We start from the raw sequence: 12,440 nt of genomic DNA, 5'->3' as shown, positions 1-12,440 counted from the left end.
CAATGACCCTGAAAAGAGATATTTAAAACAAAATTTAACTGAAAGAACTTTTGTTTTTAAGATGACTGCTAGTAACAGAGACTGACTTAAAAACAGATCAGAAAATTAAGTACGTTCCTCACTAGGACTTCCAGCCTTGTGTGTCTAGGTCCAGAGTGCATGAACCCTGCTTGTACAATCTGTGTAACTCTGCCCCCAAAAGGCATCAAAATAAATTAGTACAAGAAAAAAGTCTGACACTTAAGAGTCATTGCACAAACATTTAAACAAAGGAAATAATTTCTTTTACAAATGTTTCTCTTGTATAAGAATAATTTTGTACAGAAAATAGCTCTTTATACATATTACAGAAATACACTGACATTTAGATTTTCTATTAATGGATAATGATTGATTGAATGCAATTTAAGATTTTGGTTATGTTCTAGTCACCAAATGCCAATAGCACAGCAATACATCACTTCCCCAATATCCTTACTCTGAATATTACTGAATATTGACTCAAGACAGCAAAAACATTCCTAGAACCATGTTAATTCGCAAACATTGAAGTACCTTGAAACTCTTAGTTATGAAATACCTCCAGAAACTAATACCATCATTTAAGTGTCAAGGAATATGAACTTAAACCTTAACAAGGCAGCATTACTTTCTCACCTAGATTATCCTGCTGGCTAATACTGTAAAAACCAAATTGAACAGAAACTCTTACATTAAACTGGTTTACTGTTACTGTGACCTTCAAAATGAGATGGCAGAAGCTACTCTAGTAAATGCTACACAGCATTAATACAACATATAAACGTACTAAAAATACATTCATTTTCTTAAGAAAACACCAGGGAAGGTAGAGGGAAAAAAAATAATCGGTAAATTAAGATATAAAATCTGTGAAGGATGAGAAAAAATTGAAAAACGTGCATATATATGTGAAATACAGGGGTATGCTAGGAAGTACATATATTTCAAAACACTGGATTTCTTCAACGACCGTGTTAGAAGTCCATAGGTATCACGTGAACCCCAAATAGAAATGACACTCATTTTTCCTCTAAAATTGCTGTTTCAAGCACCTGTACTTACGTGCAAATTTCCTTTGTAATTAATGGGAACGGAAAAACATTTGTCCTTGAAATACAGCTATATGCAATAAACTTCTCTTGCTTACTGGGCATTTAGTAAGTTTAAATGGAAGACGTAAGCAAGAAAGTACTATATAACCCAATGACACAAAAATATAAACTTAAGATTGTACGTGATCTCCTTAGTATTCATACACAGCTACTTAAGAGTTTGCCAGTGGTACCCTATGTGAGTACTGTTGATGCTTCAATGCAAAGCATCAAAGGTGAAGATTCAAAGTCAATCATGGCTCTTGCTCTGAGTTAGCCAGCCTCTTAACACGTACAACTTTCAAATAAATGCATCTGGAACTGGTCCACCTCTCCTCACGGCACAGAGGTTGATATGAGACAGTAATGAATCACGTTAGACTGGTTCACATTTCTATGTAGTTAGAAGGAGAAACAAGCCACCTGCAAAAACTTATTCCAGCGATTTTGCAAATTCTGCATAGTCAATGTATCCATCGTTGTTCTTGTCATCATCTCTTAAGACATCATCTATGAGACTAATCAGCTCCTCTTCTTTCATTGCCTGGGTATGCTCACCACCTTCCTAAAAAAACCAAAACCACATTGAACAGTTTAGCAGTGTTTACCGTCTAGTGCACATGTGACAGGTTACTGACAACTAACTTTTTGTTAAGCTACGTTTGGTGTCTAATTCGGCACTACATTTTATGTAATCATTTATATCGGGATAAGCAACTTTTACCAGATGCAAGCCTATGAAGTCCAAGTTCTCTGCACTTCAGAACAAGCACTCTGTATCTAGTTAATATTCTTAGGCAAAGTTCTAAAAGCTGAATAGCAGAGAGTATAATGATGGGTAATAATCTAAGAGATGTATTCTTTATTTGGCTCTTGGTGTAGTATATACACTATAGATTCTAAACAGCACAGAAACATCTTCCTGTGTGTCAGAACTTCCAAAATGCAGAGCTGGACAGTAACAGAGTAGTGAAAAAATCCAATACTAGCTCGAAGTCAGTAAAATTCTTAGAAACATTCCTTGCAGGAAGACAAAGATGTGCCTTTACACATGGAACAGCAAGTCATTATTCTGTTCTTGGTTTTTGCCAGAGGTGTAAACAGGAAGCTATGTTAGTCTGAACTGTAACTTCCAAAAAATCAGTATGAGATGGTGTGTTAGTCATGTCTTCCTAATGATTGTATCTTCCTACCTTGTCCTTAGATGTTCCTAGCTGGAAAGAGAATTCAGGTTTAAAACAAAGGCTGACCATGTCTGGTTCTAATTTTTTGCAAGAGGTCACTTATGGTTTGTGTAATCTCAGCAGTAACAGTTTGGAGTTGAGAACAGCAGCCTTGGAACCTCAAACAGCATTATATCACATGCTATGTATGTAAGCCCTTGTGAGCATTATCCCATTTTGGTTTATTTTTTCTTTCTCCACATCCCTGCATACCAAATGACAAATCATGTTCACTTTACAGTCCTTCCTCACTCCAAAGTTTAAACTACAACGGAGACTTCTGAAAAACTGCCATGTGCCATGAAAAGCTGTGATAAAGCTAGCACATTCATAAATCAAAACAATACTATCAGGGGGGAAATAACCTAACTTCCAGGCAACACTGAAGATGTGCTGTAACTGTTCTACTGCCAACCACTTATAGAGAGTCAGAACTGTTTCCAAACACACATGCCAATACAAAATTTCACCTACCTCTTTGTGGACATGTGATATAGCAGTAGCAAGCTCTAAACCATCTAACAAATTATTGCCATCATAATCATGCATTTTGAAGTAATGAAGCTGCAGTTCTTGTGGAGACATCTCAGATTCTGGTTTCTCAATAACGCCTTCCAAATGTTCCATGATGTGGCTAAGAAGAAAACCAAACAAACCTCATAACATAGCCATGAGTTAATATTTAATGCTCCGTTTACATCAAATTTAGTCTTTGATCAGACAGTCATGTACACAGGAAACATCGTATCTATAAAAGCACCATGGACAACCAGGACAACCAAAAGCTGCTGTTTCATGCTATGATGAAGGGGGTACAAAGGTTGGTTGTTACAGCTGCTGTAGTAGCCTCTAATGCCTTAGACAGCTATTTCTATTTCTTCTGGTCTACTTAGCAGGTTATCAAAACAACTGAAGCAGTGCCCAGAATCTCCTCTAGCTGCATTCCAAAGGGCAGGAACTGGAGGAAGATCCTTCCCAGTCAAAACCAGAGTATTTAGGGATTTTTATTTGCTGCTGCCACTGTTTTGTCTGTATGAGGAAGCAAATGAGAAAAAAAAACCCTCTCACTCTACCTGTTCAGAATATGATTTTTGTCTAAATTATGTTGATCTAGGTAAGCAGGATTCCTGTGAAAAAAATCTTTATAGTATGATTAAGGCTAAAGGGTCCAGAGAGACCTTTCTAAGTCTGGTATCTCTACAAACTTACCAAACAAGTGTGTCTCATATTTGACTCTAGGCAGTCATTCAAGATCCTGGGAAAAAGGGTGCCCTAGGCTTATGTCCAACTCGCATAACAAGCCTTAAGAGATAAGCAAATCATTAAGGAGCAAAGTTTACATTTTTAGAACACATACTCTTTATCTTGCACCAAGTTCTTATCCAGGCGAATATTTCCATGTTGACTCTCTCCTACGTGTTCCTCAGCTAAGGCAGAGATGACGAATGCAGCCAGAATGGAGAACAGCAAACGTATTCTAATAATCCTTTGGGCCATCATGATCTCCTATAAACAGGAAAACATTAAACCCCCCAAAAAAGAAAACAGGTGAAAAATGCAGTCTACTTTCAGCAGATTTACTGAGTGCTTAGAAATAACCCCACTGAGTACTAGAGAAGAACTTTCTTCATTTCAAGCATTTAATAGCAAATAGAAAACCAAAGAGCTACAGGAAGAATCTCCGTGTGTCCCTATTTCAAAGTACACAGTAATTTTGAGAAAGACTTCCTTTTCCCTGCAGCAAACGTGCACTCTTTAGCTACGCCTGCGTCTTCATATAGCTTCCAGACAACCAACCGTGCCAGCCCCACAGGTATGGCAGCCAAGGCCGCCTGCGGCACCAAAGGGGCTGCATCATATAGAATCACAGAACAGTTAGGGTTGGAAAGGACCTCAAGATCATCCAGTTCCAACCCCCCTGCCATGGGCAGGGCCACCTCACACTAAACCATCCCACACAAGGCTTCATCCAACCTGGCCCTGAACACCGCCAGGGATGGATTAATTGCGATGGATCTATTCAGGGATGGATCTATTCAGCCTACACTAAATACCACTCAGCTTTAGAAAGGTAACTGCAGCCATTGCAGCGCTCGCTTCCCAGGCAAGCACTCGTTAAAGCACGGCAGCGGGCCGAGCAAAGCAGCGCCTGCAGACCCGGCTTCTCCGTCCCGTCTCCCACCTCCAGCACACCCGCTGAGGCAGTGCCGCAGGCCCTGACAGCCACGCTGACCCCCCCGCCCCGGCCTCGGCTGCCGTGCCGCCGGCAGGGTACGCACCGTGCTCCGCGGGGCCGGTGCCCGCTGTGTCGGTGTGGCGGAGCGGAGCCCGGACCCAGCCAGGCCACCATGCCCGGCGTCACCCCTGACCCGGCGCACGCACGCACGCACGCACGCGTGAGAGCGCTCCCGCCCATTGGTCGCTGCCCTCCGCCGGGCGGGGCCGGCCTCACCGCTCCGGGAGCTCCACGTGGAGCCGTCGCGGAGCCACCGGGGGATCGCCCCGCCCACCACCGGGCACCGGGCACTGCGCTGCCCGCCCCGGCCCTGCCCTGCCCTGCCCGAGGGAGCGTGCCCCCCTCCGCTGTCACCCCCGTTCTTCGCAGACCGTTCTGTTCGCTTTCCCCTCTCACCACACGTCAGGGGGCTCGACGTCGGTACTGCCGGGGGCCTGGCGCTCAGCCGGCTTCCGAGAGTCTGAGCCGGGAAGCAGCGCCCCAAGTCCTTCCCGCACCGAGCCCCGGGGCTTCACCGGTGGGGCCAGCGCTTCTGAGGGCAGGCGGCTGGGGGCCGCACCCGTGGCGGCTGGCGGAGCTGGGGCAGCCCGAGTGTGGAGCAGCCGCCGGGCACCTGGTCCCGAGGTCCCGCACCGCCGCCGGGCGGGGCGGGGAGGGGCGGGGCGAGGCGGGCATGCATTAAGATGGCGGCCAGGGGCTTGCACTCCCACGTGAAGCTGGACGGGGAGATCGAGCGGTGCCGGGCGGAGGGGCAGTGGGCGCAGCTCCGGCACCTGGCCCAGCAGCTGCTGCCTCCGGCTCGGCCTCCGCGCAAGGCGGCGGGGGGCGCGCAGGACGCCGGTAAGCGGCGGCGAGGGGCGGGCGGGCGGAGCGGGGCAGAGGGGCTGCTGTGGCCGCAGCTGACGGCTCCGTGCCGCTGCTCGGGGCTCGGTAGCCTGATGCGGGCCGGAGCTGCGGCTGCCCCGCGTCCCAGCGTTGCGGGAGAGGGCGAGGAGGCGCTGGCGCGGGTTGCGGGGTGTTGCCCGGTGTTCTCCGTGGGCTGCGCGGGGGGAGCGCGGGGAGCCGCGTTCAGGGACATAGCGCCGTTTCCTCGTGTCAGTGCTTCCGAGCCCGCAGGGCTGCGAGGGGAAGCGCAGTGCTTGGGGGTGTCGGAGGGGAGAAAAGGGAGGCAGCGTTTTCTCGGCGCCGTGCCGCTGCGCTCGGTGGCTCTCTTGGGTTTAGCATCCTCGGCTGCGCTGCGGGGAGGCTGCCCACCGAAATCCTTCCTGTTTATTCCTCTTCACCATCTCGATGTGCGTGGTGCCGTGTCCCTCTTGCTCCCCTCCCCACCCTGTGCTGCGTGCCTTTGCCTTATATCCCTCCATTTCCGAAGGGAACTGATTTATTTAAAGGCTTGGGCTCATCCGAGCATCCTTTCACATATAAGACAGTTTTCATAGATAAACGTGTTATATTTTTCCCCTGCTCCAGCACACTACTTTGCTTCCTTTTAAATGAAATCGGTTGTACGAAGTAGGGCAGCCTACCTTTCTAACGAATAGAAATATAAACCTCTGTGTAGTCAACAGCAGTTAAGTTGTGAAAGGACCGGATCCTCACAACTGTATTGGTACAAGAGTCTCTGCCGCTGAAGTCGGGGGAGGTATTTGTATGAATAACCCACTTCTTCAGAGGAGTGTTTCTAGCATGTGGCCCTAGCATTAATTGAAGCTTGGGGAGATGTTGTTAGCTTGAAACACACTTATTTATGAGGCTTTCCGAGTGTATACGTTCCACAGATCAAACTCTATGCTGAGACCAACACAGCTAAACTGAACTTTAGTCAGGTTTCATCAGCGCTTCCCAGGTGCAGAGATCATCATGCGGTCTGGGGGCATTAATAGTTGAAGAGTTCGTATTAGTTGGTCATGTGTAATTAGCGTGCACAACAACATTCTGATTGCTGTAAAAACATCGTTTGCTAAATTGCTGCTATGTCATCGTAACATGCTAGTTATGAAAGAGTAATGCATTGCTGTTCCTACAGAACACTTCTTCCAGCAAGGGACTAGCAGCAGTTTTGTGTTTCTAGAAACACAGGAGTGTGTCCAGATGGGATTTTTTTAACAGTAGTGTTTGGTTTGGGAGACTGTATATGTATTTCTTAATTACACATGGTCTCGGGTAAGTCCTTAAGTTTGTGATTACCTGAAAGCTCTTCAGTGTTGTATAGAAATGATTGCATGTGAGGTTGGAGGAGAAATATGCTGGGATATTTACACTTCCCATTTCAGGTACCTGTACTTTGTGCAAGTTAGTCGTAGACCTGCAATTGGGCAGGAAGAGCTGTGGCTCTTACTTGATACGCAACTAAACATGCCTCAACAGGGAAGCCTAAAGCACCTCTAAGGTGATTCTTAACGCCAAATGTAATAACGTATGGGTAGTAAGTGGGGATAAATTGTCCCATGAACTGATAATATAGAAATAGATGTACTGTCATGTTTCCTGCATTCTACAGTTTTAGACTTTGAAATGTGAAACATACATGAAATGTAGAGCTTGGCTCTTTGATTTATGAAAATTTGCTTGCCCTTGTTGACTCACTAGTCAGCTGATTGAGGTACTACTTTTATGAGGAAAATAACTGCAGAACTGGACTCATCATACAGGAACTCTAAGTGCACTGGCAGATAAAACTTCTTTTTCTAGGATATGATCACAGCATCGCATGATGCTTCGTCCTGTATCCAGTGCTGCTACCTGAGCCTGAGTTTCTCTTCACACTGGAACAGTAAACAGGAAGGGATTTTAGCGTAGAAAGTATTTTACGTGGTGTGTTAGTTATGTCACTGGATCAAGCTTTGTGGGTCTTTAGTAATGGATATGTAAAATGTGTCGAAATTCTCTATACTTTCAGGAGGATCTTATAAGTTTCTGGTGTGGTGGCTGTTCTTCAGTGAAATCTATGGCTTATCTGTAGTCCAAAGCATGTGTTTCATACCTGTATATTTATAGATCTAGAGCGTGCACTTAAATGTGTGCAGAGTGGTCTTATAGTTTTGAAAGTGAGTTTTGTGATGAAAATTCTTAACTGCTATAACAAAAGTTAATTGTGCTGTCAGAAGATCAAAGGATTCGCTAGGGAAAATTTTCAAGTTAAAAGGAAATGCCATTTAATTTTTTCACAGGAAAGGTACCGTTTCCAATAGCTAGAAGTTAATAGAACCTTTTTCTTTCTGCGAGTTCTTCTTTATCCTCTCATTTGAGTTACTATTTGTGTGTTGTTTTGTTTTTGTAATGCTATTTATCACCAGTATGACGCTAAGCAATGTTTCTTGTCTGTTGGTGTGTGCTTTCAGAGGACTATGGGAATATGCTACTTGCAGAGGCTCTGCTGGAAGAATGTCTGAAGGAGAACTTTGCCAAACTGAAGGACTCCATTCCACTGACAGAGAAGAATGAGCCAAAACTGAGTGAAGCTAAACAGCATCTGACCAATATCTTAAGCAGAGGAAAACTAAGAGTAAGCAGGCTCTGTTGTAATTCCTGCCACCTGGATGCTTCTTTCATATGATTATTAGTCTGATACAAAGTGTTGGTGTTGCCTGTTCATGTCCCTGTATGTACAGTGCTATATTGTAGGTATTACTAATGGATTGGTAATTCAGTACCTCTTCGCAGTGTCTTCTGCTGGGATGCTTGCTTTTTTCATATGCAAACAAATTATCTGCTGCAAGTATGTATCCAGTTTATTTGTTTTGTTATGGATCCAGTTTATTTCTTTTGCTAGAAAGAAGCAGGATAAATATTGAGGACTTCTCTGTGGTGGTAGGGCATGGTCGCGTAACGGTGCTGTCAGGCTAGCACAGCTCAGATCTACTGCTGCTGCTGGTCTGAGAGAGTTGTGTCAGCTCCACATCAGAGGTAAAACATACAGCAAGCTGCTGTCAGGCACTTCAGGTTGTGGTGTGAGCTCAGGACTGCAGCCTTGTGCTGCTTTCAGTCTATGCCAGAGAAGTTACACAAAGTTATGCTTTTATTTTGTGGCCTGGGTGCAGCTCGGTCTCGGATCTCCAGGAGTGTTTTAAGACTTTGCCTCCTGCTGTGTTGGTGTTCTTGGACACACAGTTGCATAACTGGTTTTAAAACGATCATGAATTACAGCAGTCTGTTTTAGACCTGTGTTACTTTCAGTCCTGAAACTTACAGCCTAGTTAGCTTGGATGTGTATGCTATACTTTCACCATGTTAATTTCCAGGAAGCAAGTGTGCAGCAGCTTCTTCTGGGAGAGTTGCTTGTTCTTAACTTCTTGAAAGTAACGTATTTCGGAAGTAAAAAGGAGAAGGGGGAGGAAGAGGAGTCCATCAAACCCTCTTTCTTTGTCGTTTAGTCTCAGCAATACAGAATGACTGAATTCTTCCAGGTTTTACTGTTAAGTTTGGCTGCATGAATTGCCATTACTATTTCTTTGTTAGTGGTGACTGGGCTACTCATGCAGCATTGACCCTGTGTTGACTGCATAGAAAAAAAAGAGGAGTATGGAGTCTTTCTGAAACATAAAAAGGGTCTGAACAGATGTATTTTAGTGAAGTATTTTTTGTTACACAGATGTGCACGCATGTTTTCAATCCTCAAGAAACTGAATAAATGTTAGGAATAGCAGGCATGTCTTCTGTTTTTCTACCTTTGCCTGAAAATTCTTCTGATAACTTAAGGAAATTGGAGCGCTTTCTTGCTACACAAATTAAATGTACAGTGGAAAGGGGAGCATTTGACTAGAAAGTGATGCCTTCTGCCTAGCTTAAAAGCAGGGGAATTTCTTGATGTGTATATAGCTAGTTCTGACAATGCCAGGCTTTTATATGCTACCTGTGGCTGGTGAATCAATAGGGTAGTTCATATGAAACCAGAGGGGTGGCTTGCGAGCTGTGTGTTTCCAAACTGAGCTTCAGAGTAGTTGCCTGACCTTTGTTGCTTGCTGTTCTCATGAGCATAGCCCTAAGATCTCCGCTTAAATCCTTCCTGCTCTGGCCTACTCTAGCAGTGTTGACCGGAAAGCATTACAGATCTGCTTAGTTTGTTCTGAAATACCTCATTCTTGTTGTCTGATATTTTACCATGTAAACGCTCTTTTCCTTTTCCCACTCTGTTTCAGCCTAAATATATGACAGAAGCTATGCTGATCATAGGAAAGCTTCATTATGTGGAGGGATGCTACAGAGATGCCATCAGCATGTATGCAAGAGCAGGAATTGATGACCTCTCAACAAAAGATGAACCTCTGTACATGCTGCGTTTGGTAACTGAGGCCTTTGTTATTAAAGGTAAAAGACCATGTGTGTGTTTTGGAAATGTGCTGTGTTTAGATAGAAGGTGGTTTCTAATTTGGTTGGAGGAGAAGTAGGACAGCGTTGTATGCTTTAGAAAACCCTACTGTGTATGGTTTGCAGTTTAAACTTAAAGGCATTGTGGAGTCTTAGTCCATGGTTTTTAAACTTGGCTGGCTCGTGAAGAAATGCTTGAAATTGGAAATCTTGTGGTAACTGTTGACTGTGAGTCAGTGACACACTTGAGCTTGTGTATCTGGTTTGGGAAAATCTCAATCAGGAACCCATCAGAATTGGGGCCTGTCCTTTCTCTTTGGAAGAGCACATCTATTTGAAAATCTTTGATTTCTGTGAATAAAGCAAGAATGATGCTTCCAAGTTTTAAACTCTGGACTAACAGAATATGTGCTTTCAAAGCAGGTAGTATATTTTTGCAGTGCATGTCACACAGTATCAGACCTTATGTGCAAACAGGAATCTCTCCTCCCTCATGTAATTCTATGGACATTGCAGTGTTTGAGAGATCCTAACAAAAGCTGCTTCTATGGGTAGTGAAATTGCGTTTCCATTTTGAGTGGGGGGGGGAAAGGAAGACCCTAGTCACTTTTTTGGCTTGGGGGGAAAAAAGATCAGTAATCTTCTCCTTCATTTGCTTTCAGTTCCTTTATAAATGTTGCTCAAGTACTGCTACCTATCTACTGCTTTCTACTCTTTTCAGCATGTCCACCAGCTATTTAGGTGAATGAGAGCTCTGATGATCAGATACCTTCAACTGGTATGTAAAAGAGTGAAACCCAAAATCAACCCAAAATACTGTTTGACTAGGCTGCTAGTTTTGCTGATAATAATTTGGGTGTTTCATGATCTCACACAGTCATTCAGCTCTTTAAAAAACCTGTTAGTGCTGCTTTGCTTGCTTTGATTTTATTTTCTGTGGCACTGGTTGAATCTGCTTCATTAATGAGCTTCTGTGGAGCAAGACTAATTTACTTGTAGCTCACACTAACACTTGCATGGTGCAGAGGAGCAAGTAACTGCTAGTGCATTCGTAGCAGTGTATTTTAGAGTAACTACTGGTGCACTCCAGAGTCTGAGGGAGATGCACTGTCCTCGCTGGGAACTGTAGAAGGCCCTTAGTGAGGTGTGAATACAATGATAAGGTATGCATGATCACTGATGGAATAACACTGTTCCTGTGAGGTCTCTTCTATGCTGTTGACTACCTCATTTGTATATGAAGATAGTGGGGGTGGAGGTGTTTGCCTCAGAGGATCAGGCTGTAATTTTTTCTCCAGTGTGTTTTAGCGTAGAATATAACTATTGTGTTGTCCCTGTGTTTGTGTGTAAACCGTAAGGAGCCCCTGCCATTGCAGAGCAACCTTTGTGCTATTACTGTTCCACGGTTTTTATTCTCCATGATGATTATTTTCAGATTAGTCAAGATATCAAAGGTATGGTAAGTCACTCAGTGTGGTGTCAAAGCTTCTGACAGAGGAAAGTCTAGCAGAGTAGAGCTTGTCCAGCTGAGGCTGGGGAGGGTGCTTACTGCTAGCATCACTGTTCCCCAATGCCATGTGCTCCGCCTTACAGTCTTAGAGAAATAAGCCCTTAAACATTAGAAATTTGTGCAGGTAACTATGGTAATAAAAGTGTGGATTTAAGTTTTAGTTTCAAAACGTGTCTGTCCAGGCTACATCTTGCAGGGCAAGTAACAGCACACAGTTCAATAATTTAAAATTCATTTATGCTGAAGATTTTTCTTACTGATCCATACAGTATTACTGCCTTTGGTTGAACTACTGGTTGCTTACACAAGCTGAAACCTTCTTTGAAGATGCTCTTGAACATTGCTGTTAGTAAAATTTTTGCAGGGATTGTTTAGGCAGCAGTCCAGGAAAGCTACAGTCCAGGCTTTATTTCAAGGCAGAACTTAGGTTCTCCACTTAATTGATTATTCCCATTTTCAGTAATGGAAGAAAGCAGTTGGTTTAATACAGTATCCCTGTTCATCCAGAATTAAACACCAGAACTTTGTATCACTTCATAGTATGAATCTGAAACCACCTTGGTTTTGTGTAGCTAGTACTGCTGGGTTGTGCCTACATGCAGAATGACAGTAGGTTCTCAAACACTGGGGTTATGCTGGGGAGGTCATGGAAGAAAGAAAAGTGTAACCAGAGGTACTAACACTTTTACTGTGAAGAAGAGCTCTCTGCACAGATGAAGTCAGTGATAGAAATTAAATGTGAACCAGCAAAACTGAGTTTGCTTTTTTTTAGAGCACCTTTTAAGCTCCACAGTACTGAAGGCTGGATATTGAGCTAAATCTCTGGGGTCTTCTCTGAAGGTCCGTAGCATGTAATAGGTTCATATTATGGTAAGAAGCAATGTGCGTTTGCACCCTTGTAATTGGACTGCAGAAGTTGGATAGGGAAGAAGTTTCTTGCTTGTCTTGCTCAGCAGACTTCCACCCATGGTGAGTAGCAAGCAGTAAATGCTGAGGTTCTTTACAAATGGAAGAATTTGGGCAGTTAACCAGTCACAGGAGAAATGGCAGAG

At 43.9% G+C, this 12,440-nt stretch overlaps 2 protein-coding genes across 8 annotated transcripts in view; one reads left to right on the top strand and one right to left on the bottom strand.

Annotated features, from left to right (window-relative positions):
* Nucleotides 1-247: 247 nt before the first annotated feature.
* MCFD2 (multiple coagulation factor deficiency 2, ER cargo receptor complex subunit) lies at nucleotides 248-5,210 on the bottom strand. 2 transcript variants are annotated; one of them, XM_065679471.1, is made up of 4 exons: nucleotides 4,968-5,210; nucleotides 3,693-3,841; nucleotides 2,810-2,969; nucleotides 248-1,677 (listed from the first exon to the last, which is right to left on the bottom strand). In XM_065679471.1, exons 2-4 carry the CDS (start codon nucleotides 3,833-3,835, stop codon nucleotides 1,546-1,548), a joined length of 435 nt encoding a protein of 144 aa, XP_065535543.1. In that variant the 5' UTR covers nucleotides 3,836-3,841; nucleotides 4,968-5,210; the 3' UTR covers nucleotides 248-1,545. The 2 variants fall into 2 exon arrangements, with proteins under 2 accessions (XP_065535543.1, XP_065535542.1); XM_065679470.1 differs by lacking the exon at nucleotides 4,968-5,210 and adding an exon at nucleotides 4,615-4,722.
* Nucleotides 4,783-12,440, top strand: part of TTC7A (tetratricopeptide repeat domain 7A) — a 180,711-nt gene continuing 173,053 nt past the window's right edge. For 2 of the 6 annotated variants that reach the window (XM_065679466.1, XM_065679463.1), the window contains exons 1-3: nucleotides 4,785-5,411; nucleotides 7,913-8,076; nucleotides 9,710-9,878. In XM_065679466.1, the coding sequence (XP_065535538.1) occupies nucleotides 5,255-5,411; nucleotides 7,913-8,076; nucleotides 9,710-9,878 (490 nt within the window). In that variant the 5' untranslated portion in view covers nucleotides 4,785-5,254. Of the gene's footprint in view, nucleotides 5,412-7,912; nucleotides 8,077-9,709; nucleotides 9,879-10,600; nucleotides 10,657-12,440 lie in introns of those variants that run through there. The other 4 variants (XM_065679465.1, XM_065679467.1, XM_065679464.1 and 1 more) reach the window with 4 other exon arrangements.

This window comes from Lathamus discolor, chromosome 5, assembly GCF_037157495.1.
Source record: "Lathamus discolor isolate bLatDis1 chromosome 5, bLatDis1.hap1, whole genome shotgun sequence".
NCBI classification, from domain to species: Eukaryota; Metazoa; Chordata; class Aves; order Psittaciformes; family Psittacidae; genus Lathamus; species Lathamus discolor.
This window is presented reverse-complemented; position numbering and strand designations above follow the sequence as displayed.

What these genes read in the sequence shown, in the direction of transcription:
- MCFD2 (XM_065679471.1), bottom strand. Translation starts at nt 3,835, where the DNA reads ATGATGGCCCAAAGGATTATTAGAATACGTTTGCTGTTCTCCATTCTG. An exon ending in AACTTGGTGCAAGATAAAGA is followed by an intron (nt 2,970 to 3,692) that starts GTATGTGTTCTA and finishes TTTTCTTCTTAG; the next exon opens with CCACATCATGGAACATTTGG. An exon ending in TATCACATGTCCACAAAGAG is followed by an intron (nt 1,678 to 2,809) that starts GTAGGTGAAATT and finishes TGGTTTTTTTAG; the next exon opens with GAAGGTGGTGAGCATACCCA.